Genomic DNA, 24,129 nt, shown 5'->3' on the forward strand with positions numbered 1-24,129 from the left:
CTGTTGCCCTACATCACAGGATTAAACTACTCACTGTTGCCCTACATCACAGGATTAAACTACTCACTGTTGCCCTATATCAAAGGATTAAACTACTCACTGTTGCCCTACATCAAAGGATGAAACTACTTACATCATACACAAGGTGGCACATACAGAGCCTTTGATTTCGTCATGACATATTCAAAGGGGTAAAGAGAGCGCCAGTGAGCATAACCCCTGAAATTTTGAGGATGTCAGTACTACTGACTTATTATGAAGGTAAACTGTCTCTCCACACATCACCGAAGTAGCTGTTCACATATCTAATACCAAAAGTTGCATCAATGAAGACTTTTCGTACTTTTAAGTCCATTTATCACATAATCGGCCTGTTATCCAGTGAATTCGCCTGTATATTTTTTTACATATGTCACTAGTGTAATATACCCTGGAGTGTTTTTCATTGACTGTGCCAGTCAGAAATCTATTGTGACGTCATAATATGGACTATGACCTGACGTCATAAATTGTGAATGGCTGTCTCCATTTGATTAAGCCCTCTACATTTTGGCTTTAAAACCTGTCAAAATGTAAGTTTTCTGAGTTATGTGATAAAAAGTATATTAAATTTGTTTTCATTTCATATGAGCTTTTATGAAACTGGTCTCGAAGTTTTAATTTTTGCTTGCTAAGGCTCGCAAAAATAAAAACTCCTAAGACTTGTTTCATAAAATCTCATATGAAATGAAAACTCATTTAAGATCCTATATGTATATGACAAGACCTTGGAAGATACGGTCTGTCAATATATCTTGTATATCTTGTCAATACCTACCTTGGAATTAAGGATTTGGCTTCATCAGCATTTTCTGGACAGAGGTTGGCAAGGGCAGCCAGCTCAAACTTGTGCAACTTTTTCTGCATCAGAAGACTGAAATGCAAGATTATCAGATTATGTTTATACATATATTGAATCACGTCACCTGTATTTGAAAATGAAAAAAAAAATGAAATCTGATTTGTACTCATAAAATTTCAATATTATATTTGTATAACATAAAGTTTGAATTCTGTTTGTACGCACAAAATCTTGAGACCTTGCTTTTAAATTAAAATATGGAAACTTCAGGTAATTGTCACGAGTTTTCAAAACTTTTTCAATTATGTAGACAGACCGGTATGTCTACTTTTAAAATCAAAGTAGGCCTTGAAAACATGTGTACTTCGAGAGTAGTATATATATAGATTTGCATGAAAAGAATTAACTCAAACAAATGAAGACTTTTTTAATACAATTGTCAATAACCAAAAAAGGCCAAAGGGAGACAATTAAACATTCCCAAACAAGAGGCCCAGATGGCCCGTATCCCTCACCTGGATATGTTTAAAGTACTTGGTATGAAGTAAAGATATAGCACTTCATGGTAGGTACTGTATGTACATATGAAATTTCAGAAAGATTCATCCAGTATTTCTGGAGATATAGCGAGAACATACCTCAAATATTAAAATCCAAGATTGCGGCCAGGTGGCCATCTTGTTTTAATGAATACACCCTATTAGTAACAGTCACTACTAGACACTTGATGGAGACACAAATTGGAATTAAATCCAGTAATCCCGATGGTAGAAGAAGGATTTCAAAAGTTTTACCTATATATCCCCTATTGGGCCCCACCCCTCTGCCCTGGGGGCCACACCCACAGTTTATACAAATTAAGTGCCCTAGGCCCAAGGATTCTCCAGACCAAATTGGGATGAAATCCCTTAATCCCTAAGGCAGAAGAAAATTGTAAAGGTTTACCCCTGTTTCCCATATTGGGACCCACCCCTACTTGTTTATGCAAAATTGAGTGCTCTTGGCCCAAGGATGCTCCAGAGTAAGTTAGGATAAAATCCCTTTATTCCTATGCTACAAGAAGGATTTTAAAAGTTTTACCTTTATTGCCCCTATTGGCCCAACTCATCTGCCCTCAGGGGGACCACACCCACTGTTTTTACAAAATTGAGTACCCTTGGTCCAAGGATACTCAGGACCATTTTAGTTAAAATCCACTAAGCCATTCAAGATTTCAAGATTTCATAAGCCGTTCAGGACTTAAGTAGCGTTTTAAAGGAAAATTTGACGGACGGACGACGGACGCTGTGCCATGGCATAGCTAAAAAGTAAAACATTATATTAGATGTTATAGAGATTCTAATTAATATTAAAACATATTGAGTGTAAACACATGTTCTCTGGCCTAATCACATATTTGTCACAAATAGTTAATAAATTTCCACACCTTCTTACAGCTGAAATGGTTTCTCTGTTTTTGAATTTTGAGAATCTGCTGGTGTAATTTAGAGTCTTCATAAACACTTCGGACAGCTCCTGTTCTTCTTCAGCACTCTCATTCTGCTGTTTCCTGGAAAACATTCAGTTACGGGTATGTAGATGTGACAAGGACAACTGATATACAAGATATCATATTTAAAGAGTACTTATAGCAATTCATCAAATTATTTTATGTACCAAAGCATTGAATGAGAAGTTAATAAACCATTCCTTATTTTATGATTTATGTTTATATCTGTCTATCAGTACTTACTAATTGCTCTCACGGGTATATAAATAGCGTGTGTAATGTTCTATTTAACTACCTATTACAACTTTTAGAAAGTGCTTAATTATAATAAACACTAAATTCATAAAGTCTCAGAATTCTGTATGTAATAGATCTATGTCTTTAGCACTAAATCATGGAGAAAGTAACTTGTAAATTGTTGATGATGATGCACAGAAAAATGAGAGTGTTACACATGTACATGTATCATGCTATCTAAGTTGTAGAGGTATGTGTTTTATTTGACTAGCATTAGCCAAAGCCCACAAAAGTCTAAAGGACTTGGGGCGTTATGGGTCGTTTTTGGCCCCATAAAAAGTAAAAGTTTCAAATTGAATTTATTCACTAATTTCTGTTATAAACATCATATCGGATAATTGGGGCTTTCTTTCTTGGATAAGATTTTTTCTAATGCGCATGCATAGATGCTCTTCCCTAGCAACAAATTTGCGTTGCTATGGGGAAATTGCCAAAATATTGTGTTTTTGGACAGTAGCATGCATGCAGAAATGAGAGTCTCAAAACCTGCATGTGACAAACAAAAATCCCTTCCGACGAATGAACACTGGTATGACAATGTTTAAGCATTCAAATATTCATTTGTTTGTTGCATGTGGAGGCTTTCAAATATTGAAGAATGTTAAGTCAAAATGGCCAATTTTCAACCAAATAGCACACTACCAATGATATTCAAGCATTTTAATACGAAAATGAGGGGTTCATGTCTCTCTTTGTAATGCCATATCTCCTAAACCAGTCGTCGATTGAATTCAAAATTTCATATTTGCGTACTTCATTTATTCCAGATCACGAATATAACAACTAATTCTAAATCCTTAATGAGGCCAGAAATGACTCTTAACACCCTAGTCCTTAGCTACAATAGTCAATTTTCTTCATTTAGTCAGCAGGGCTTTCAGTTGAGCCTTGACATTTAGCAATTTCAGAAGACAAATCACCTTTTCCTTGAAATGAATGGTCAAAACACATGTCAAATTAATATATGCTTTCAAACCCGAGAGTCATTTTTGGAGTCAAAACCATCCTCAAGAGTCTACTGAAAGTCCTTGTTCGAAAAACAATTACATGTAAAAGTGTTTTAAATCAATTTCATCTTCTCTTTTAATTTTTTTAAATGCAAGTTAAACAGCCAGAATTACTTCTTGTAATAAGATTTTATAGCAAATTTAAACACTTTCTATATAGACAAAATAGAACATGTGGATTCACAAGTGAACATTGCATACACCATGTATGTAACAATGCGTAACAGGAAAGAGAATAGTGTGTTTCCACCGTGATCGAACCCACGATCCCTAGGTTCATAGTCGGGCGCTCTACCACTAAGCTAAAGGAAAATTCCCTCTAGCTCGAAGCTAGAAGGCGACCGTAATCCTATGTACAATTAAAACCTGCCACACTACTCCCCCCTTTTTTAAATGTGTTCGCCCTCGAACACCATGTGACCAAGGTTCTAACTCCCTGTCACCACAGGGAAGGCCACGGACACCATTTTTAACAGGAAAGAGAATAGTGTGCTTCCAACGGGGATCGAAGCCTCAATCTCTAGGTTCCTAGTCGGACGCTTTACCAATGAACTTAAGGGAAATTCCCTCTAGCTCGAAGCTAGAAGGCGACCGTAATCATATGTACAATTAAAATCTGCCACACGTCACATGTATATAAAACCAGATGCAATTAACTATTTAGCTAGTTATAGTACATGATATACAAACCTGTGATCTAGCAACATCTGTACTTCTGATATCAACAATGTTTCTGCATTTTCAAATTCTGTAAAAAAAAAAGACATTTAGACATTATATTTGAATTACAGGTCATGCAGTTTATAACTGTATGCTATAATTAGCACTGCTAAAAATTGGAAAATAAAAATCCTTTGCTATGCGATTGATACTGTCTACTGGTGTCCAGTACGGATGATGAAATTTTTCGAAGATTCAAAATCTACAGCCCGAAACCCAAATTGATGTGTTTGCAATCTTTAGACCGCTACTGATTTGCGAGAGTTGTCTCCCTTACATCGTAATTTTAACTCATTCTCTATATTGCACCATGACTGAGACTGCCAGTACACTTTATGTACCGTTAATGATTGATTCTTGTTTTGATTACATGCTAATATAGTTTAATACCAATTAAGCATTTTCTTGTTCCCATACACACATTTCCGACATAAACCGCTGTAAAAAAGGACGTGGACCGGTGTACATTTTATGCTGAACAGTACTTAGCCTTGCTTAGGTACTAGTTGATGAATTGCCTAATAATATGTATGCATCCATCTGTAATTTCTAACGCGAAATCTTTTAAGGATTCATTTATTCTTTATCAAATAAATGCTTTTAAAAAGCGAAACACCGTTTGATTAAAACTCAAACGTCGGACAATGACAAACACACGTGCTTGTTTATGCCAGCGGGCTTATGAATAGAAAACATGACACCATAACTATATATTAAAGCACTCATTCGTATACCTTATATAAATATGCTATAAGAAACAAACTGAACACATGATAATAACCTTTAGGAAACATAAGTTCGGATGCATCCTCGTCGGGCTGTTCGTTTGGAAGTGGAGCTGTCGCCATGTTGTTTTGAAATGTTCGAATGAATAAGCACCGAACCGAATAACGGAGGCGGATTTAATCCGGATTCATGACTGATATATACGTGATATACAAGAAATACAGATCAAATTCATAGTAAAGGCTTTACTATGAATTTGATCTGTATTTCTTGTTCCGTTCATAAATTAAAAATAATGTCTTATTTTGTCAATGATCTGAAAAAAATTAAGATACTTTAAGTGACAAACTGTTTTCCATGTTAACACTTTACTTTTTGATCGTTTTACATGATTTAAGTGAGTTACAAGAAATTCGGTTTGAGCACAAGAGCAATGCTTAAGCATGAGAACGGTGTCATGAATACGGGCCCAGGTGTCACTTTCGTTGATCTACGCTGCACTTTCTCCGTTGTTTCGATATCTTTTGTTTTGTATGGATTCCACACACTTGCTGCGTATTGGGGTCTGACCAGTGCATTGAAAAGATCTTCGTCCACCATTACTCCTATATCCTTTTCTGATAAAATTTTCTACAGTTTAATTTTTATCTTCTCCCGCTCCTGCCATGAAATAATTTCTTGTCGTCTTTCGTTTTATTGTAAGTAGTTTGCATGTTTGAGGGTAAAGTTTTAAAAGCTATGCTTTAGACCAAGTTTGCTTCTCTATCTTTAGCAATCTTTATTTTCCTGTAATGTTCTTTAAATGGTACATTCTGGTAGGTAATTTATATAAAATTACAAACAGTATTGGACCAAAGACACTTCCCTGAGGGTTCCACTGACTACCGGATGTTCTTGTATTGACCAATACACATTGTTTCCGTTGGCTTAGAAAACTCTCTATCCAATCGACAACTTGGTAACTTATACCATGTCCTGAGCTTTCTAACTAATCTTCGATGTTGTACATTGCCTAACGCTTTCATAAAATCCATGTAAATAATATCTATCTCGCCTTTCCGATCCATTACTTCTATCCAATCCCCGAGAACCATTGAACGTTGCAATATCGTAGATCTTTTGGCGATGAATCCAAATTGTTTGTTCCTAAACACATTGTTTTCTCCACGTGTTTGACAATAGCATCTCGTAAACTGTTAAGGCTTACCAGTCAATATTCCTCTGGATCTGATTTTGATACCTTTTTAAGTATAGTTGTAATGTTCGCTTCCTTCAATGTCGTTGATACTCTCACTTCTAGTATGTAGTGATGTTTTGGAAATGATACTAAGAGGTTTGCTTATAACAGAAATGAAGTTCTTTCATAACCTAAGGGTGCATCTGGTCTGGACCTTGTGATGTGCTGCCATCAAACCTTGTCAACAGTTTACCCACACCTTCTTCTGTGCAATGTATTTCTTCCAATGCTTGTTCAATATATCTCCTTTCCATTGTTGGTATTCTCCTGGTAGTTCCTCCGTGAATACACTGCTAAAACAACTGGCCAACACGTCCTTTATCCTTGTCATTTACTGCAATGTTTTATTCATTGCCATTCAAGCCTTTTAAATTCAAAATGCCTGTCTTAACTTATCGCTTCGAGTTGATATATTTCCAGAATCGCTTAGGGCTGTCTTTGATATTTCCAGTTATGTTTTTCCATATCGCGCCTAGCTTCCTCAGCACACCCTTCACTTGATATCCTAATTTTGTATATTCCCGGTATGTAAGTTCAGACCTTGTTTCCATGTACCGCTGCCATGCCCGGTGCTTTCTATTAACTTTTGTCTGGTTTCCTCACTTAATGGAAGAGATCCCCCTGTTTTTTCCGTATATCTATACTTGCTTGAAGAATTACCATTTTTTTTTTAATATATTGAGTCCGGATCCCCATTTAATAATTCACCCCACATTATATCTAGATCGGTCATCATACCAGCGTAGTTCCCTTTATCATATATGTCATGGTTCATGGTATTATTGTTTTGTTGGCATATGAATTTTTTTAAATGAAGTGATCACTCTGTCCAAGAGGACTTTCATGGATATTTTTCTTTTACCATTTCCTCTTAATTTGTTATTACCAGGTCGAGTACAATCGGCTCGAATCCTAACCCTAATTGTCTCTTAAACATTCTATAAAGTTCTAAAAAATACTCGTTTGAATTTGGTTGCTCTATGCATCAATATAATAAGACAATTGTCGAGCTATTTGTTTTTCAAAACAAAGCAAACTGTGAGATCCCTGCTCAACCCGGGTTGCACTTGACCAAAGTTTCCGTAAAATTATTCTCCTTTTCACCAACCCTCTGATGATGTAGAAGACAAGTGGTTTGTTGCTTATTATCTGTTTAAAGTATTGAAACACAGATATACAATAATGTACCAATATATAAATACACAAAGCACCTTCTCACAACATGTACTCTACTCTTGACACAACGTTTGATGTTAGACAATGCATCTAAGCATCGTTAAACGAGTTTGTCTTCCTCCCAAAGAGGTAGACATGTATAATTTGTAGATTTGTGATCCTTTATCATTTATATACACCTGATGTTTTTATATATATTGAGTTTCAATATACTTGCATTCACACTAATTATAAGATGATAATCCATTATAACTATATGTCTTTTGAAGTGCTGCCTATCAACTGCTGTCCTTAACTAACTATATAAGCATCAGACTCCCAGTGTAATGTGTTGTATCTTCAACGGGGAGCAGTTCCAATTTAATGTGTTGGGAAGTTTCTGACCTGACATGACCTGCACATTTACTATGACCTAGGAGTTTCATCAATAGAAATATCGATATTAAGTTCCTTTTGCTAAAAATATGGCATCTCCGTCGAGGGGGTTTGATCCCTTCACATTTTGAGTACACATTCTGATATTTGTAACGGGAATACATGTCTGCAGTATTATTGGGAATAACTTCCCTAAAAAGGCTCGAAAAAACTTAAATCTTTGCATGAATAATACAGAGGAAACCCATAGACTTACTCAACAAGAGATACAGTTAAGCGATTCTCTACTTTGACTTTAATTAAATTATTAAATTGTTTGTAAATAAGCATACCACATTACATCATACAAATTGTACTTGCATATGAGTTTATACTTGAACAAAAGAACAGGGAAATCTGTACGAGATTTGCTGTAACCAAATTTAATTATCTCTTTTGAGTCTTTACACATTACCCAGTGCTCGACCTCTGATCTGTAAAATTCATATCATTAAGGAGTTTCATGCGACTCGCCTTTTATTTCAACACTAGTTTAGAAAAACTGTACCTCTAGCATCAGGTTTCCTAGAAAGATGACAACGTTAGACACACAATTCAATTAGATATTAAAAAAGTATAACGACAAACATAGGAGACCTATAGGAAGGAAACAGCTTAATAATGCCGTGTAATTAATCTTACCAAAGTTCATAGGTGCAATCATGTGTGTATCTTACATTCATTTTTGTTTATGAACTTGATTTTATATTCATTGCTTGTACATATGAATGTACTGAAAACAGTTGAAACATATAACAGAGATATATTTGAATGTTATGTAGTTTATGGTTTTTCACATATATATATATTATAATACAAAGTGCCAAATTAACATTTTTCACTTGTTAAAAGGCTTTATTATTCCTTTATTGATTCTAAAAAGGCGTTCGATTCGGTATGGCGAGTTGGATTATGTGAAAAAAGGCTCAGAAAAATATTATCGCTCGGAAAATCAGAAGACAGATAAACCTATATGCTGGCTCTACATCTTGGGTTAAAAGGTGAAATAAAATCAAGTCTGTTCATTTGTCATGTTGGTGTAAAACAAAGGGAAAATGTATCACCTTTTTTCTGTTATTTAAATGATCTTGAAGAGGTGTTAAATTGAATATGGCAACATTTACCTTCAAACAATACAAAACATGTGCGATAATGTTGGATTATATCTAAAATTGTTTATTATCCTGCAAGAAGACTATACAGTTATAATGTCAGATACAGCAAATGAATTACAATCTAGGCTCCAGACTTTAAACGAGTTTTGTAATACAAATGTACATGGAAACTCACTCATGATACTAAAAAAACACATATATCTTTAACTTTTCTGGAAACAAATAGTCGCTTCCAATTTTTACACGTTGATGAAAAGCTATACATTCTTGCATCTTTCCAATATCATGCTATAATGTATACTATAAAAATAAACAACAGATGATTTCCAAAGGGGAAAAAAAGATAAAAATATAGAACAAATGTCACTCTAAGTCCAAATATTCGACGTCCTGGCCTTCTTCAAGGGCGGAAGTCAATATGGTTAATAGTAAGTTTCAGAATTTAAAGTTTAAGCCAGCAGCTCAAGCCAAACACGTTATATCTCTGTTTACTGAAAGATGCGCATTTATGGTATATGGAGAAATCTGTTATCTACTTATTATTGAATGCAAATATAGAATGATTATGTTTCGGTATAAACTGATATCTTATAATTATCTATCTAGTTAACTGTAAATAGAAACACACATTTCAAAGGGATTGAATCTGTCAAACACTAATTATTGATATTGGCTGAAATCATTTCTGGAATTTACAACAAACCTGTAAAATAAGTAATATAACTAAATGGTTGTTGTAAGACACAGTTGGCAGGATCTCTTTATCAAATGGGCTTCAGGAGCACAAGCATATTCAGATTTAAAAAATACATTCCAATGGAATATTAAAGTTTAGTATTAAATGTCGTACGTAGCAAATGGACGATGGCCGGGTTGGAACATCTCGTTAGAATTTAGCTTGTAATTTGTGTTTCGGAGAGATTGGAGATGAATACCATTGTTTGTTTATCAGTAAACTCGAACTAATATGTTGACTTAGTTTATTTTATTATAAACTAGTAACAGCAAAAACTATGTTACTCTTTCAGTACAATATAGTATGATATATGTTCGTATTAAGCCACGTTTAAATATACAGTATAAATTCTTAATAAAACTCGAAATTTATGAATATCAGTGCATTGTATTTAAATAATATGAATGAATTTTCTCACAAATGTCTGTGATTGTATTCCACCATGTAAATGTTTGTTGTACATATGTGTCCCTTTTAACGCGCACGTGTCTGTGTGAAATTATAAAATAAATCGGGAAACGTGCATAAAATCTGTCCTTTCAAACCAACGATAACAAAAATGTCATGATGTCGGAATTGAAATGAACATTTTAACGTATCTTTTTGAATATGTGCATTACAGTTTGTCAAAGTTTATCTATAATTTACCTTATGCGTTAAACACATTTTACAGTAATAACGGATTAAACATTCCCCCATAGGAACCTCATCGATACCTTGATATACATTCGGAACTCCATACATATTGGTGTTTTCCTTGCTCACCCAATACACACATGTACAATCTAGAACATGTTCAGGCCCGTTATCGACGAGTCAGCTATTCGTGTTCGTTCTGATGTGACGTCAGCAGATCGGGGTGTATATAAGCGCGCTAGCATATACACAGCTTCACACAACCAACAGTAGACATCACGGGAACACAAGCCTGTTTCAATATATAACTACTGTAATACCAACTGCCCATACAAGGTAAATTTAATATATTTTTAGTTCTAGACTCTTATAATTTTAGCCGTTGTTATATTACGATATTGTGTAAATATGTCAAGGTATCTGGATGATGTAGTATACTAGTAATTAAAAGTATAAACCATGTCTTACTATTCCTGTTTGTTTGTTAAGCTATCATCAACTGTTTTACCTGAGCCAGTAATAACTTTACCTTGCGTAATACAATGTAGCGCTAAAGAATTCCAAAGAACACTTTCGAGTTCTTGTACTTTATCAACAGCGAATTACTTGCTTTTGGGCTGTCTATGACCTTCTTGCACTACGTATAATTAAGTGGTATAAAGTACATATAATTAACTTGAGAAAACAAAAGAAGGTTATTTCACCTTTTTCATTTGTATATGTTCCTATATATGCGCAATCCAGTGGTTTTGTTCTAAATAAAACATACTTAAAAAAGATATGTACCTTTAACCGAAAGAGTAACTTACCCTTGGTTTCGAAGTTGCTGCTTATAAAACTTATATTAACATGATATAACTAAGATAATAAAGGGAAACATTATTCGTTGTAGCAGGCTTATATGCATGTTAAACGTTTTAATAATATTAATTTAAATATTCCAGATAAAAGATGGCTCTACCACCAGGCGGATTACAGGAGATATGTTTCTCCTTCGACACCACTGGTTCCATGTACAGCTGCCTGGACGAGGTTCGTGGACGTATCCAGGACATGATTCAGCGTCTCCAGGCCGACATACCCGGCATCAAGATCGCCGTCTTCGCTCACGGCGACTACTGTGATAGAAGCAACTACATCACCAAACACATCGACTTTACCACCGACGCGGCGACGCTGTGTAAGTGGGTTAATGACGTAGGGAGAACAAGTGGTGGTGACGCGGACGAGTGTTATGAACTTGTTCTGCACGAGGTTCAAAGTTTGAACTGGACTCCGGGATCACAGAGGGCACTAGTCATGATTGGGGACAACAACCCACACGAACCTAACTATCCCCAGAACAATCAGAGATTGGACTGGAGAACGGAATCAGACAACTTGTCAAACATGGTAAGCTGGTAGTCCTCTTTAAACTGATATGATCAGTCCAGGTCAAATAACACTAACATATGTTGATAGCAAATGTCAATCGTATATAACACATTTCGTAATTCATGAAACAATCCCTACGTCATATTTCTTCCAATTATTAATATACCTGTATGTACAGTATGTATATTTGGCTTTGCTTTCACGCCAAGCATTACTTATGAGAAATAATTAAAATAGTATGTATTCCTGTACGCTAAAATTGTTATTAATTTATCATTTAATTATAGTTAAGGATTGAAAAAAAAGAATTCGACATATTTGTTGTTTTTTTCGTATACTAAAATTTTGATAATAGTTATCAAGTCTCGGACGTAACACGTTTAGAGTAAGCATTTTGACCTTTTGATATTTTTTCAGGGAGTCCGAATCTATTCAGTTCAATGTCAGAATTACAATGGCGCAGACCACTTCTACAAGACCATAGCTGAAAAGACAAGCGGCCATTACCTCAAATTGGCACAGTTCACCAATATTTTTGATTTTATCATGTCGATCTGCTACAGAGAAAAGGGCGCCGAGTTTTTACAGGTAGGTACATATACCATAATTACAGTAGTTATTACATACAAAAGAATGCAATAACTTCAAACGAAAGAGGTAATGCATAACTCAAATAAGATTTGAAAATGTCCAACGCAGGGCAACAAGGCGCCTACCATTCCTAAAAGGAAAATCATACAGTGAGAGACTTTGTATGTTGGGCCTCCCCAGTCTAGAGTATCGACGATTGAGAGGAGATGTCATACACATTTACAAAATCATGTATGACATTGACATTCTGGATAAGGACAAAATTATTAAAATGGCAACATTGGCTACAACAAGAGGTAACTCCAAAAAACTCTTCAAGAGAAGGATGAGGCTCAATGTAACGAGGAATATGTACAGCAGTAGGGTCGTGGACGTGTGGAACTCTCTACCAAATATAGTTGTGGAGGCCCCCTCCTTAAATCGTTTTAAAGCTCGGTTAAACAATCACTGGCGTCATCACCACCAAACATTTGTACCAACCTGTTACCCACAACCGAACGTGATTAGAGAACAGTATATAGATGCGTCTCGAGAAGCTGGACTAGCTTACGTCGACGTCGACACTACATGAAAACTACATGAAAACATATGTTTATTGACTTAAAAGTTTTCGGAATTTTAATGACATCCGAAAAGTCTATTTGTATACCTTTGATTTTTGTTCCAAATAAACATGACCTGTAATTACTCATTTCAGGATTACGAGAAGGAAGTCAGGGCGAGAGATGCCACTGGGGGTATTCACAAAGATTTAGATACACTCTTCGGAGTTCTCAAACGAGCTGATAGTAGCCATGACGACACCAAGATGGATACGACGGTTGCACCAAAACCTCCGGCTCTAATCAAGGTTTCGTCACTAACGAAAGTCCCATCTTTAACAAACATGAAGAAGAAAATGGGAAAGACCTCGCTGACGTCTAGGCGTACAGGAACTACAAGTAAACCTCGCACAGTTACGAAGGTAAATCCATTTTATAATTGTATAAATATAATTCCAAATATTGATATGTACAATCAGACCTAAATATGACAACTTGATTTTATTGGCCCAACTTCCTTTATTCGCGAACTAATGCTTTCCCGCTGTACATGAATAAGAGTGATTTAATATTCCTAATGGAAAAACAAGTAGCTTTACAAACATGCTTACATATATCTTTATAAAAACTTTTCTTTAATAAACTGTAACCTTTTACTAAAAAATTACGACTAACATGTCCGTACGAACGTAAGAATCTCATCTTTTTTGTCATTGCAGAACGCTGTTGCACCTAAGGTGAGAAGGGAAAACGTTCCGGAATCTCATTTTGCTCTCTCAAGCCGAAAGTGGAGTGACTGGCAAACATGTTTATCGTGTGATAAAACTGATAGTGACTTGTGGGAGAAAAGGAATGGCGCCCATTTTGGTTACAGAAGAAAGGATATTTTTGATGGGAAGTTGACGAGGCCCACTATTTACGAATTTGCTGTTCAAATAGTTCCCGGTCACAAGAGGCATATCGTGTACTCAAAACTTTGTCACGGACTAACATTTGCAGACACCTGGGAACGTCGTCTACTCGGACAGAAGGATGTTCGGGGCCAAATTGAGGACATCCTTTCTAAAGGGTGTTCTGTTGCTGTTCGGAGACTAAAACTCGTCAACAGAAAAATAAGCAAAGCTAAAGCAGTGAATTCCTTACGTTGCTATGACTACGCTTGGCGTCGATACGGAAATCTAAGGACGAGTCATAGGTGTGTGGTTAAAGGATCTGTACAGATATCAAACGACACCTTCTAACTTTATATACAAACATTGTTATATTTTGTGATATTTTGGTATTATTTTGTGTCTTGTAAGTATATTTGTTATATTTTATTGTTTGTGTTGTGAACAATACCATTGATATCGATTATTCATTTCCTCCGATTAAATTTGTTCATTGTATTTAATGAAACATTTGTATCTCATTTTGCTTGGAAATAATGGCGCCATGCGGAACAGTGCAATTTAAACATAAAGTTACAAAGGAGTATCATCCTATACATTACGTACATATGTAAAATTATCATCATTTGTTTTATGTTTTAAAATATGAATAAAAGAAAAATCAAAAATGAAAAATTCTTAACTTTTGTGTGTAGGAAAATGCTACTATAAAAATTCAGAATTGATCAACTAAATTAGAATACTATCGATAATAAGGAGCTATTAGAAATAAGCAACACTTACCATTTGAACAGTTGAAGAAAGGATAACAATGTAATTAACCTCGGGATACTCGTCAACTATCCAATAAAACATACCATGTAATTCTGTCTACACTATATCGAACATACCACCCAAGCAATTCTGCTCACCTATATTATTTTGTCTACACCATCAAACAGATCACTCGAGCAATTCTGTCAGCACCATCAAACGTATCACCCAAGCAATTATGTCAGCACCATCAAATATACCACACAAGCAATTCTGCCTAGACCATCAAAACTTACAACCTGTATAAGTTATTAGTCAATAAAGACAGTGGAAATATTTCAATTCTAAGCTATTTCAAACTCTCTGTATGTATTTCTTAATGTTGCACATAAATAAAATTATATCATCGTGTTTAGAATGTCAGGAAAACAAGAAAAAAAGGTTGTAGTAGCACACAAGGAAACTCTGCTATGTTTAATTTGTTGTCGAATATGAGCATTTATTCAATGCCAAAGAATTATAACACAGTTCTGTTAGTTACATAATAATTGTGATCACTTTTTACTAAGGTTGGGCTAATGATAACAATTTATACAATAACACCGGAATTAACACGTTTGACCTGGTCATTACAATATTATAAAAATTAAGAATATTCAAACAGATGATATACTAAAGTATGGGATACCATGGCATAGCATGCATACCGAACGAAGATGGGGAAAAGTAAATTAGTTATCTAAATAGGTAGTGTTATTTACAGAGACGGGAGTTGGTCAGACGCGTACGATACACATATATATTCGATCCCCGAAAAAAGGATATTTTTTAATTGCTTATGACTTAACATAGAACAAAGATAGTCTGCCATCCGGGAGACTTAAAACCTTAAAGGGCTAAATACATTTTGTTTCCGATATCTTGTCGGAATCCTGGGTTCTAGCGGTTAACGGGACCAGCTTCCATTATCAATAACGTTATATTTTGCATTTACTCCTACCAACATGGACTATTTAGATGATGGGGAATACAGCGGACATAAGATTATTCCTTTTCCTTTACTTGGGTGGTAGCATTTTTATGTTAAAGACAATTCCTAATTACGGTTTTTGCTGATTGGTATAGTTTAAAAGTAATTTGATCAAAGTGCATGGATTCATTTAAGCAAAGAATAATTTCTTGCTTATATTCTTTATTAAGTGTAAATATATATTATTTATTTTTTTAAATGTATTTTATTATCTTTTTTGCATCTTATACATGATATACATTTCCATAATCACGTGCATACATTGTATGACAATATACAATTCAGTTGGTTTGCTTCTTCATCTTCTACAAGATTCTTACACATATATTTTTGCTCTTGTTAGGTAAATTCTTAAAAACTTTTGTTCAATTTCCATATAAATCACACTTTGAGTCTCGAGATAAACCTACTATATCTTGCCAAACTTTATGCATACATTGTAGTACAGTACACATTCAAATGATATGTTTTTTTCTCTATATTGCTTGTTTTGTATGTAAATGAATATTGGTTTTTGAATAAATCATGCTATAAGTCACTGTGTGTTGTAAAGATTCACCATAGCACTAATGTAAGTGCCATATTATCAGTTTTAATTATGTTTAATGTAGCCGGAACCAATTAGTTCTTTCTTGGGGGTTTTACCGGGGTTCACACTACATAACACATATACACCTTTAAACTATATTTCATCAATGAATTCCCAACACAGAGTAGAAGGAATACAAGTTTTGTAAGACTAGAGATTTTTTTCTGTTTAAATTTTGACATTTATACCCTCCATAAAGGGGCGTTAAGGGTAATTCTGGTATCATCGAGGTTTTTAGAATTAGTTGTTATATTCGTTATCTGGAATAAATGAAGTACGTAAATATGGTAATTTTAAAAGCATTCGACAACTGGTTTAGGAGATGTGTCATTACAAAGAGAGACATAAACCCGCATTTTCGTAATAAAATGCATGAATATCATCTGTAGTGCGCTATTTGGTTGAAAATTGGCCATTTTGAAGGAAATCAACTTAACATTCTTCAATATTTTGAAAGCCTCCGCATGCAACGCAGAAAGGGATTTTGTTTGTCACATGTGGGGGTTTCATTTCTGCATGCTAACTGTCTAAATACACTATATTTAGGCTATTCCTTCATAGCAACGCAATTTTGTTGCTATGGCAGGACATCTACGCATGTGCATTGGAAAAAATCTGCATCAAGAAAAATAGCCCCAATTAACCAATATGATGTTTATAACATAAATTGGTAATTAAATTAAAGTTAAATTTTTCACTTTGTACATGTATGTGGCCAAAAATAACCCATAACGACCCTAGTCCTTGTAGTAGGAAGAAATAGGAGACTAGATGCATGAGGGTGTACATTATGATGTAGTATACTACTTATCTCCATTATACATGTTCATTTCAGCATGGGACAGTATCATACAGATTAATACCTTAAATTAGACCTAAATGTATCCTGTCTGACACAGTGAACATATCATACTAATCGGTTAATTTTTCTTTGCGGATATAAAGGCAATTATATAAGACCAGCTAAGCACTTATTTGATTAACTGACGTCCCGAAATGATTATCCAGAATGAACATGCTGTACCCACGATACATCTTAAAATCATATAACAGATTATAATTTTAATGTGACTGCTTCACAACACAACCTCCTGGATCGTAGAAAGAATATGTCTGCTGATATGTCACTTCATGCTATCACATTCTTATATCACCATGTTAAAGTATTATTAATTTTCTAACGACCCATTTTATCCGTTTTGCTAGATTCAATGCAATGACAGCACTGTTTCGATCGATGACCAATCCAAAAGCACAAGCTTAGACAATTTTGTCTGAAACGGAGACAGAAAAAAACATAAATAGAAACGATATTTGTAGAAGGTATAATTATTGGGAGTAAACGATACAATATGTTTTTGATGTACAATGAGTAATTTGGGACTTGACTATACATCAATAAAGTTTGGGTAATACTCCAGTCGATTGTGCAATTGCATCATTATGGCGTACTTGAACATTTTGGTATGTTTATGTGTAGTTTTGTATACATGTAGTTTTGTATAAATGGGTAGATCTGTATAAATTTTTAATTTTGTTAACATCTTGGTATATACATGTAATATTCATGGGTATGTATACTTTCAATGGTATCGATTTATGTGTAGTATCTGGGCTTGATATTTAGTGTGAATTTATAGGATAAATTAAGTGTGTCTATGATTTTTTGATCCTCAATATTAGGCTGTATACTAAATATTCCAATCGTATCTCCCTTACTTCCTACTAGCCACATACTACATGTACAATATCCATATCAATTAATTAATTTGTCATATTATGTACAACATCCAGGGAGCTTGATGGTATGGACTATCCTGTCACCTACTGTCTTAGCTGATATTTGTGATAACTATAACTGTTTTAACAATAATTAATTATTTATCCCTGCTACTGTTTCACATGAAATGTTCGTTGGTACTTTCTTTCGAGATATGAAGCCATTTAGATCGTTTCGTGGTACAAACTGCCATGGGTATCCCGTATAAATAAACAACATTTCGTTGTTGTTTTTTCAATTTATAGATTTATTCACTTCTTTGATTTACAACGTTAAGTCTTTTTTTTCTCTACAAACAATTTCACGATTTCAAGATTAATCCTTCACTGTAATTAGCCTTCGACTACCTCGGCTACCAGTCGGCTGACAGAAATGCGTTTATATCAGCATATTATATAAATAATAATAGTAATATTGTATTGTGACTGTTTATCTCAGTGTTCTGTGTGGTGATAAGTAGTTGTTCATGCTGTTTGTCTTCATAAATTGTCGGATTCACTCTAAAATTTAGCAAATTCCCTTGACTGTACTGTTGCTTTTACTCCTTTGTTCATATATGTACTTAATACTCCAGTCGGAAATAGACTAACAATTACCATATATCCACTGGTCCTGATATGATAAAAACATATATTTGCTGTTTAAACTTTTAAAGTATTTAAGGTGTTATAACATTTATTGAGCATTCGATTAATACAATCAATTTTGATGATATATAGTTGTTTTATTCATCTCTGAAATGCCCATATAGTTTTTTCTATTATCTAATTCAAGAAAAATTATCTCATGAGTTCTGTTTCGTGCAAATACTTTCAAAAATAAAACTAAAAAAGACAACAAACTGTAATTGTTTTCCATTTGCCGAAAAATATTTTTGTTTAAATCGTTTGATAAACTTAGGTCCTTTTTATCTGAAATGACATGTAATTTAATTTCCATGTAATTTAAAGTATCCAGCCATTCGTGCAATAGTTTTATTAATTGCCTTTTAACTTCTTAAAACAATCTGTATGTTTTTTTCATCTTGGTAAAAATATGTTGTAAAATGGTCCAATACTACTTGAACAAGTTATCTAGAAAAAAAAATCGTCATATGAATTATCTCGAAGTCAAGTTAAAACTAAGTATTTAATAACGAACAAAATAAAAGAGAATTTTAGGATAAGCTAGTGTTTCAATATAAATTGTATATATGCATGTGTATCAATCATGTCCCTAACATTTTTATCATGTCAATTATCTCATATGATTATGTAGTACATGCACCTGTCAATTACGGTATTTTGTCTTGTTAAGTTATGTTATGCTAGTAATGGTAACACCGTCCTAAATATAACCGGACGTGATACATACTTCTACATTGTTAAAGTGTGGTATTTTACAGATCAGGTATTTGCTTGACGCATTAATTGTACAAATCATTATACATTTATTTAACATGACAAAATTTGCTTTAATTATGAACTTGTTTTTCTATTCATTACAAAAGAGAAAAGCAATTTGTTAACGTTTTCACGGACATAATTCTGGTTTATAAAATACCAAATATAAACATTCAACTGTGACACTCATCCATACTTCTTTACTAGCGATAGCAACAATATTGTCATCCTAACAACAAAATTGTTGTCTGAATTTAAGTCCACATTGTTAAGTTTCTTTCCTTTGAGTGGGAGTATTGCTTGTTCAATACACACAATAGATACAGGATCCAGAACATGTTGCGAAATCAAATCCTCTTTCGTTTGCTTTATAATTATGTATCTTTGATGTGCGTATTGCATACAAATCGATAACTATTAACAGAACGAACTTTCCCCAGAAGAACCCCAACGGTTTGTTGTGGTACATTCGGAACATAATTCTCATTGGGGTTTTCCTTGTGTGCCCAATACACGGAAGAACATGTTCAGGCCCGTTATCGACGAGTCAGCTATTCGTGTTCGTTCCGATGTGACGTCAGCAGATCGGAGTGTATATAAGCGCGTTAGCATATACACAGCTTCACACAACCAATAGTTGACATCAGGGGAACACAAGCCTGCTTCAATATTTACCTAATATCTACTGTCCAAAAAGGTAAAGTTCTGAATTTCTATAATATCGCTCTTTGTAACGAAATTTGTGTTAGAAAGTTAGAAAGGTTTTGATGGAATAATATAGTGCTAGTATGAACCATGTTTTTACTATGTAAAGGCTTAATTTATTAATAACTTTCTACAGATGGGTAATTGAACTTTTTTTTTATTAAACACCTACTTATGTCGGTCCTTTTTCTTGAGCAATGGCAAATCACATACTTTTGAGTGATGTTCAGTGTCACACTTTCTCGACCTACGTTTAACAAAACATATACTTACATGTTATTTCGATATTTTTGTATTTGTTAAGTCCCTGAATCGTTGCAATCCATGGACTTTGCTTTTGATATATCATGGTTAAATTAAAGTTATATGATGTGTAAGTGAAAGAGTAGCTCTTCATTTCGAAATTTAAGTTTCTAAATCCTGAAAAGGAAGAAAGAGTAAAGTATAAACTATATATTTTAATAGTTTGATAATAAAAAATAATATAAATATTCCAGATAAAAGATGGCTCTACCACCAGGCGGATTACAGGAGATATGTTTCTCTTTCGACACCACTGGTTCCATGTACAGCTGCCTGGACGAGGTTCGTGGACGTATCCAGGACATGATTCAGCGTCTACAGGCCGATATACCCGGCATCAATATCGCCGTCTTCGCTCACGGTGACTACTGTGATAGAAGCAACTACATCACCAAACACATCGACTTTACCACCGACGCGGCGACGCTGTGTAAGTGGGTTAATGACGTAGGGAGAACAAGTGGTGGTGACGCGGACGAGTGTTATGAACTTGTTCTGCACGAGGTTCAAAGTTTAAACTGGACTCAGGGATCACAGAGGGCATTAGTCATGATTGGGGACAACAACCCACACGAACCTAACTATCCACAGAACAAAAAGAAATTGAACTGGAGGACGGAAGCAGATAACTTGTCAAAAATGGTAAGCTGATTTATTATAAAAAAGAAAAGACATTTTGTAATTTTTGAACCAATTATTCTACTATTTGTTTTAATATATGAATTTGGTTTTGATTTTACGCCAAGCATTGCTGATGAGATTTTACAAATAAAAGCATATTGTCCGGTACGCTGAAGTTGTTTTATCCTTTAATTACAAGTAAGGGTTAAAACTGAATTTTGTAGATATGTGCTTGGTTGATATCTGTTTCTCGTATATTAAAAGTTTGATAGTATTTATCAAGTCGTGAACGTAACACACTTAGAGTAAGCATTTTCACATATTGATTTTTCAGGGTGTCCGAATCTATTCGGTCCAATGCCAGAATTACACTGGCGCAGACCACTTCTACCAGACCATAGCTGAAAAGACAAGCGGCCATTACCTCAAATTGGCACAGTTCACCAATATATTTGATTTTATCATGTCGATCTGCTACAGAGAAAAGGGCGCCGAGTTTTTACAGGTAGGTGCATATACCATAATTACAGTATTTATTACATACAAAAGAATGCAATAACGAAAGAGGTAATGCATCACTCAAAACATATACATGTTGATTGACTAAAAGTTGTCGGAATGTTTATGACATCCGAAAAGTCTATTTGTATACCTATAATTCTAATTCCAAATAAGACTAGGTTACACAAATTACTCATTTCAGGATTACGAGAAGGAAGTCAGGGCGAGAGATGCCACTGGGGGTATTCACAAAGATTTAGATACACTCTTCGGAGTTCTCAAAAGGGCTGATAGTAGCCATGACGATTCCAAGATGGATACGACTGTTGTACCAAAATCTCCGGCTCTAATCAAGGTGCCGTCACTAACGAAAGTCCCATCTTTAACAAATATGAAGAAGAAAATGGGAAAGACATCTTTGGCCCCTAAACGTACACGAACTGGAAAGAACTCTCGCACAGTTATGAAGGTAATTATACGTCTCGTGTGTATATATGCTGTACTATTTTCGTCTTACTTTCAAATCACATCCGTGTAGTATTTCAGTAAACAACAAGATTGTATTTCCACACCTTCAATTGGTTGCGAACTTAAAGCTTCCGGTTGTGGTTATATGATAGTGATATAATATTCGTTGTAAAAAGTGTATATGGTTTTATGCTTAACTATATGTAAGATGTCATCAAGTGGAAAAAAAAGACTGTTAACATAATTCAAGTGGCTGTAATTGTGGTATTTAGTCGATCAACGAACTTGCTTTCCTTAATTGAAGAAAATCTTTACTATGCAGTTGTTCATTATTCCTTCTTTACTTTTCATTGCAGAAAATTGTTGCACCTAAGTTAAGAAGAGAAAACGTTCCGCAATCTCACTTTGCTCTGTCTGACCGAAAGTGGAGTGACTGGCAAACATGCATATCATGTAATAAAACTGATAGTGACATGTGGGAGAAAAGAAATGGCGCCCATCTTGGTTACCGAAGAAAGGAAATTTTTGATGGGAAGTTGACGAGGCCCACTCTTTACGAATTCGCTGTTCAAACAGCTCCCGGTAACAAAAGGCATATCGTGTACTCAAAACTTTGTCACGGACTAACATCTGCAGACACCTGGGAACGTCGTCTACTCGGACAGAAGGATGTTCGGGGCCAAATTGAGGACATCCTTTCTAAAGGGTGTTCTGTTGCTGTTCGGAGACTAAAACTCGTCAACAGAAAAATAAGCAAAGCTAAAGCAGTGAATTCCTTACGTTGCTATGACTACGCTTGGCGTCGATACGGAAATCTGAGGACGAGTCATAGGTGTGTGGTTAAAGGATCTGTACAGATATCAAACGACACCTTCTAACTTTATATACAAACATTGTTATATTTTGTGATATTTTGGTATTATTTTGTGTCTTGTAAGTATATTTGTTATATTTTATTGTTTGTGTTGTGAACAATACCATTGATATCGATTATTCATTTCCTCCGATTAAATTTGTTCATTGTATTTAGTGAAACATTTGTATCTCATTTTGCTTGGAAATAATGGCGCCATGCGGAACATTGTTATATTTTGTATTATTTTGTGTCATGTAACAACAGTTAAATAACATTTTGCAATTGTTGATATTTGCTTGTGGAACCATTGACGACGTTTGTACATAGACATATTTATCACATGTTTGTTACGTGTTGTGTGAACAACGTCATCAAAACAATTTATTCATTTCTGATGTGATGGAACATTTGTGATCCTTTTAAATGTGCATCATTGTCGATAAATATTGTTCCGTTCACAATGCAAATTACATATCACGTCAAATATGTGTAGACATACATTGAACTATATATCTGTTGAATGTTTTGATGTTAATAATATATAAATAAAAGCAATATTAAATATAAAGTTTCCGAGTCGTGTTTTTATGTTAAAATGTATCGATATGTGAAACTGAATTTTCAAAATAGGAACTCTATCATGCGCGAAGTACAAAGACAACAAAGTGGGATAGAGTAAGTTTGATTGATCCTTTTGATTCCCCACAGAAAAATCTAACTTAGGACTATTGGTGTTGAGCTGTGTTACACCAATTATTTTTAATATAAATAGTTATTTGGTATTATAACCAGCCTCCAAATTATATTTATTTCAATAGTCTTTATTTCCTCCGGTATCTGTGTAAATTTCAGCTATCGGGAGACAAGGTGGTCAACTCTGTTGGTGAATGTTTTAGTCCCCGGGTTTGCTGTAACCTTGGTGGCACGGTTATATCATTTGAGTATTGGCGTGGTTCATAACATACACACTTTTGAAATTCATAAATTATGGGGTTTTACGCACCCCTCTGTCCCTCTGTTCAAAAGTAGTTTAGAAAATTGGATTTCTAACTTTTTTGGGCATCACCGACGAGTCCTTAAGGAACGAAACAGCTGTTTGATGCAGTGTAATTCATTTTTGGCATACAGTCATACTGTATCACTTACACAATTGCATCCTCGATATCCAGGGGTTACGCTCACATTCGTTTTCACCCCTGGAATATGTCATAGCAAAATTGAAGGCACGAAGATAGCTGTTTGATTGGTCTCAGGTAAAAAGTACTGACCAATCGCTAGGCTGATCCCTGTCCTTTGAAGATTACAAAGGAGAGATGCCCGACTTCAAAGCCTGTCAAATTGTACCGTTAC

The 24,129-nt window shown here is 34.7% G+C and overlaps 3 protein-coding genes across 3 annotated transcripts in view; 2 read left to right on the top strand and 1 right to left on the bottom strand.

The window, feature by feature from the left end:
* The window catches only part of LOC110446843 (DNA-directed RNA polymerase II subunit RPB4-like), a 7,659-nt gene extending 2,434 nt beyond the window's left edge, over positions 1-5,225 (bottom strand). The window contains exons 1-4 of the mRNA XM_021492166.1: positions 5,136-5,225; positions 4,325-4,382; positions 2,268-2,390; positions 818-913 (exon numbers count right to left, since the gene is read on the bottom strand). Of these exons, the coding sequence (XP_021347841.1) occupies positions 818-913; positions 2,268-2,390; positions 4,325-4,382; positions 5,136-5,202 (344 nt within the window). The 5' untranslated portion in view covers positions 5,203-5,225. The remainder of the gene's footprint in view (positions 1-817; positions 914-2,267; positions 2,391-4,324; positions 4,383-5,135) is intronic.
* A 5,429-nt stretch (positions 5,226-10,654) lies between these two features.
* Positions 10,655-14,736, top strand: LOC110446844. The gene is made up of 5 exons (XM_021492167.1): positions 10,655-10,730; positions 11,339-11,786; positions 12,186-12,356; positions 13,057-13,323; positions 13,621-14,736. Exons 2-5 carry the CDS (start codon positions 11,346-11,348, stop codon positions 14,140-14,142), a joined length of 1,401 nt encoding a protein of 466 aa, XP_021347842.1. The 5' UTR covers positions 10,655-10,730; positions 11,339-11,345; the 3' UTR covers positions 14,143-14,736.
* Positions 14,737-19,940: 5,204 nt separating this feature from the next.
* LOC110446845 lies at positions 19,941-23,329 on the top strand. Its single transcript, XM_021492168.1, has 5 exons — positions 19,941-20,022; positions 20,528-20,975; positions 21,289-21,459; positions 21,658-21,924; positions 22,280-23,329. Exons 2-5 carry the CDS (start codon positions 20,535-20,537, stop codon positions 22,799-22,801), a joined length of 1,401 nt encoding a protein of 466 aa, XP_021347843.1. The 5' UTR covers positions 19,941-20,022; positions 20,528-20,534; the 3' UTR covers positions 22,802-23,329.
* Positions 23,330-24,129: the final 800 nt, after the last annotated feature.

Source organism: Mizuhopecten yessoensis, unplaced genomic scaffold, assembly GCF_002113885.1.
Source record: "Mizuhopecten yessoensis strain PY_sf001 unplaced genomic scaffold, ASM211388v2 scaffold3023, whole genome shotgun sequence".
NCBI classification, from domain to species: Eukaryota; Metazoa; Mollusca; class Bivalvia; order Pectinida; family Pectinidae; genus Mizuhopecten; species Mizuhopecten yessoensis.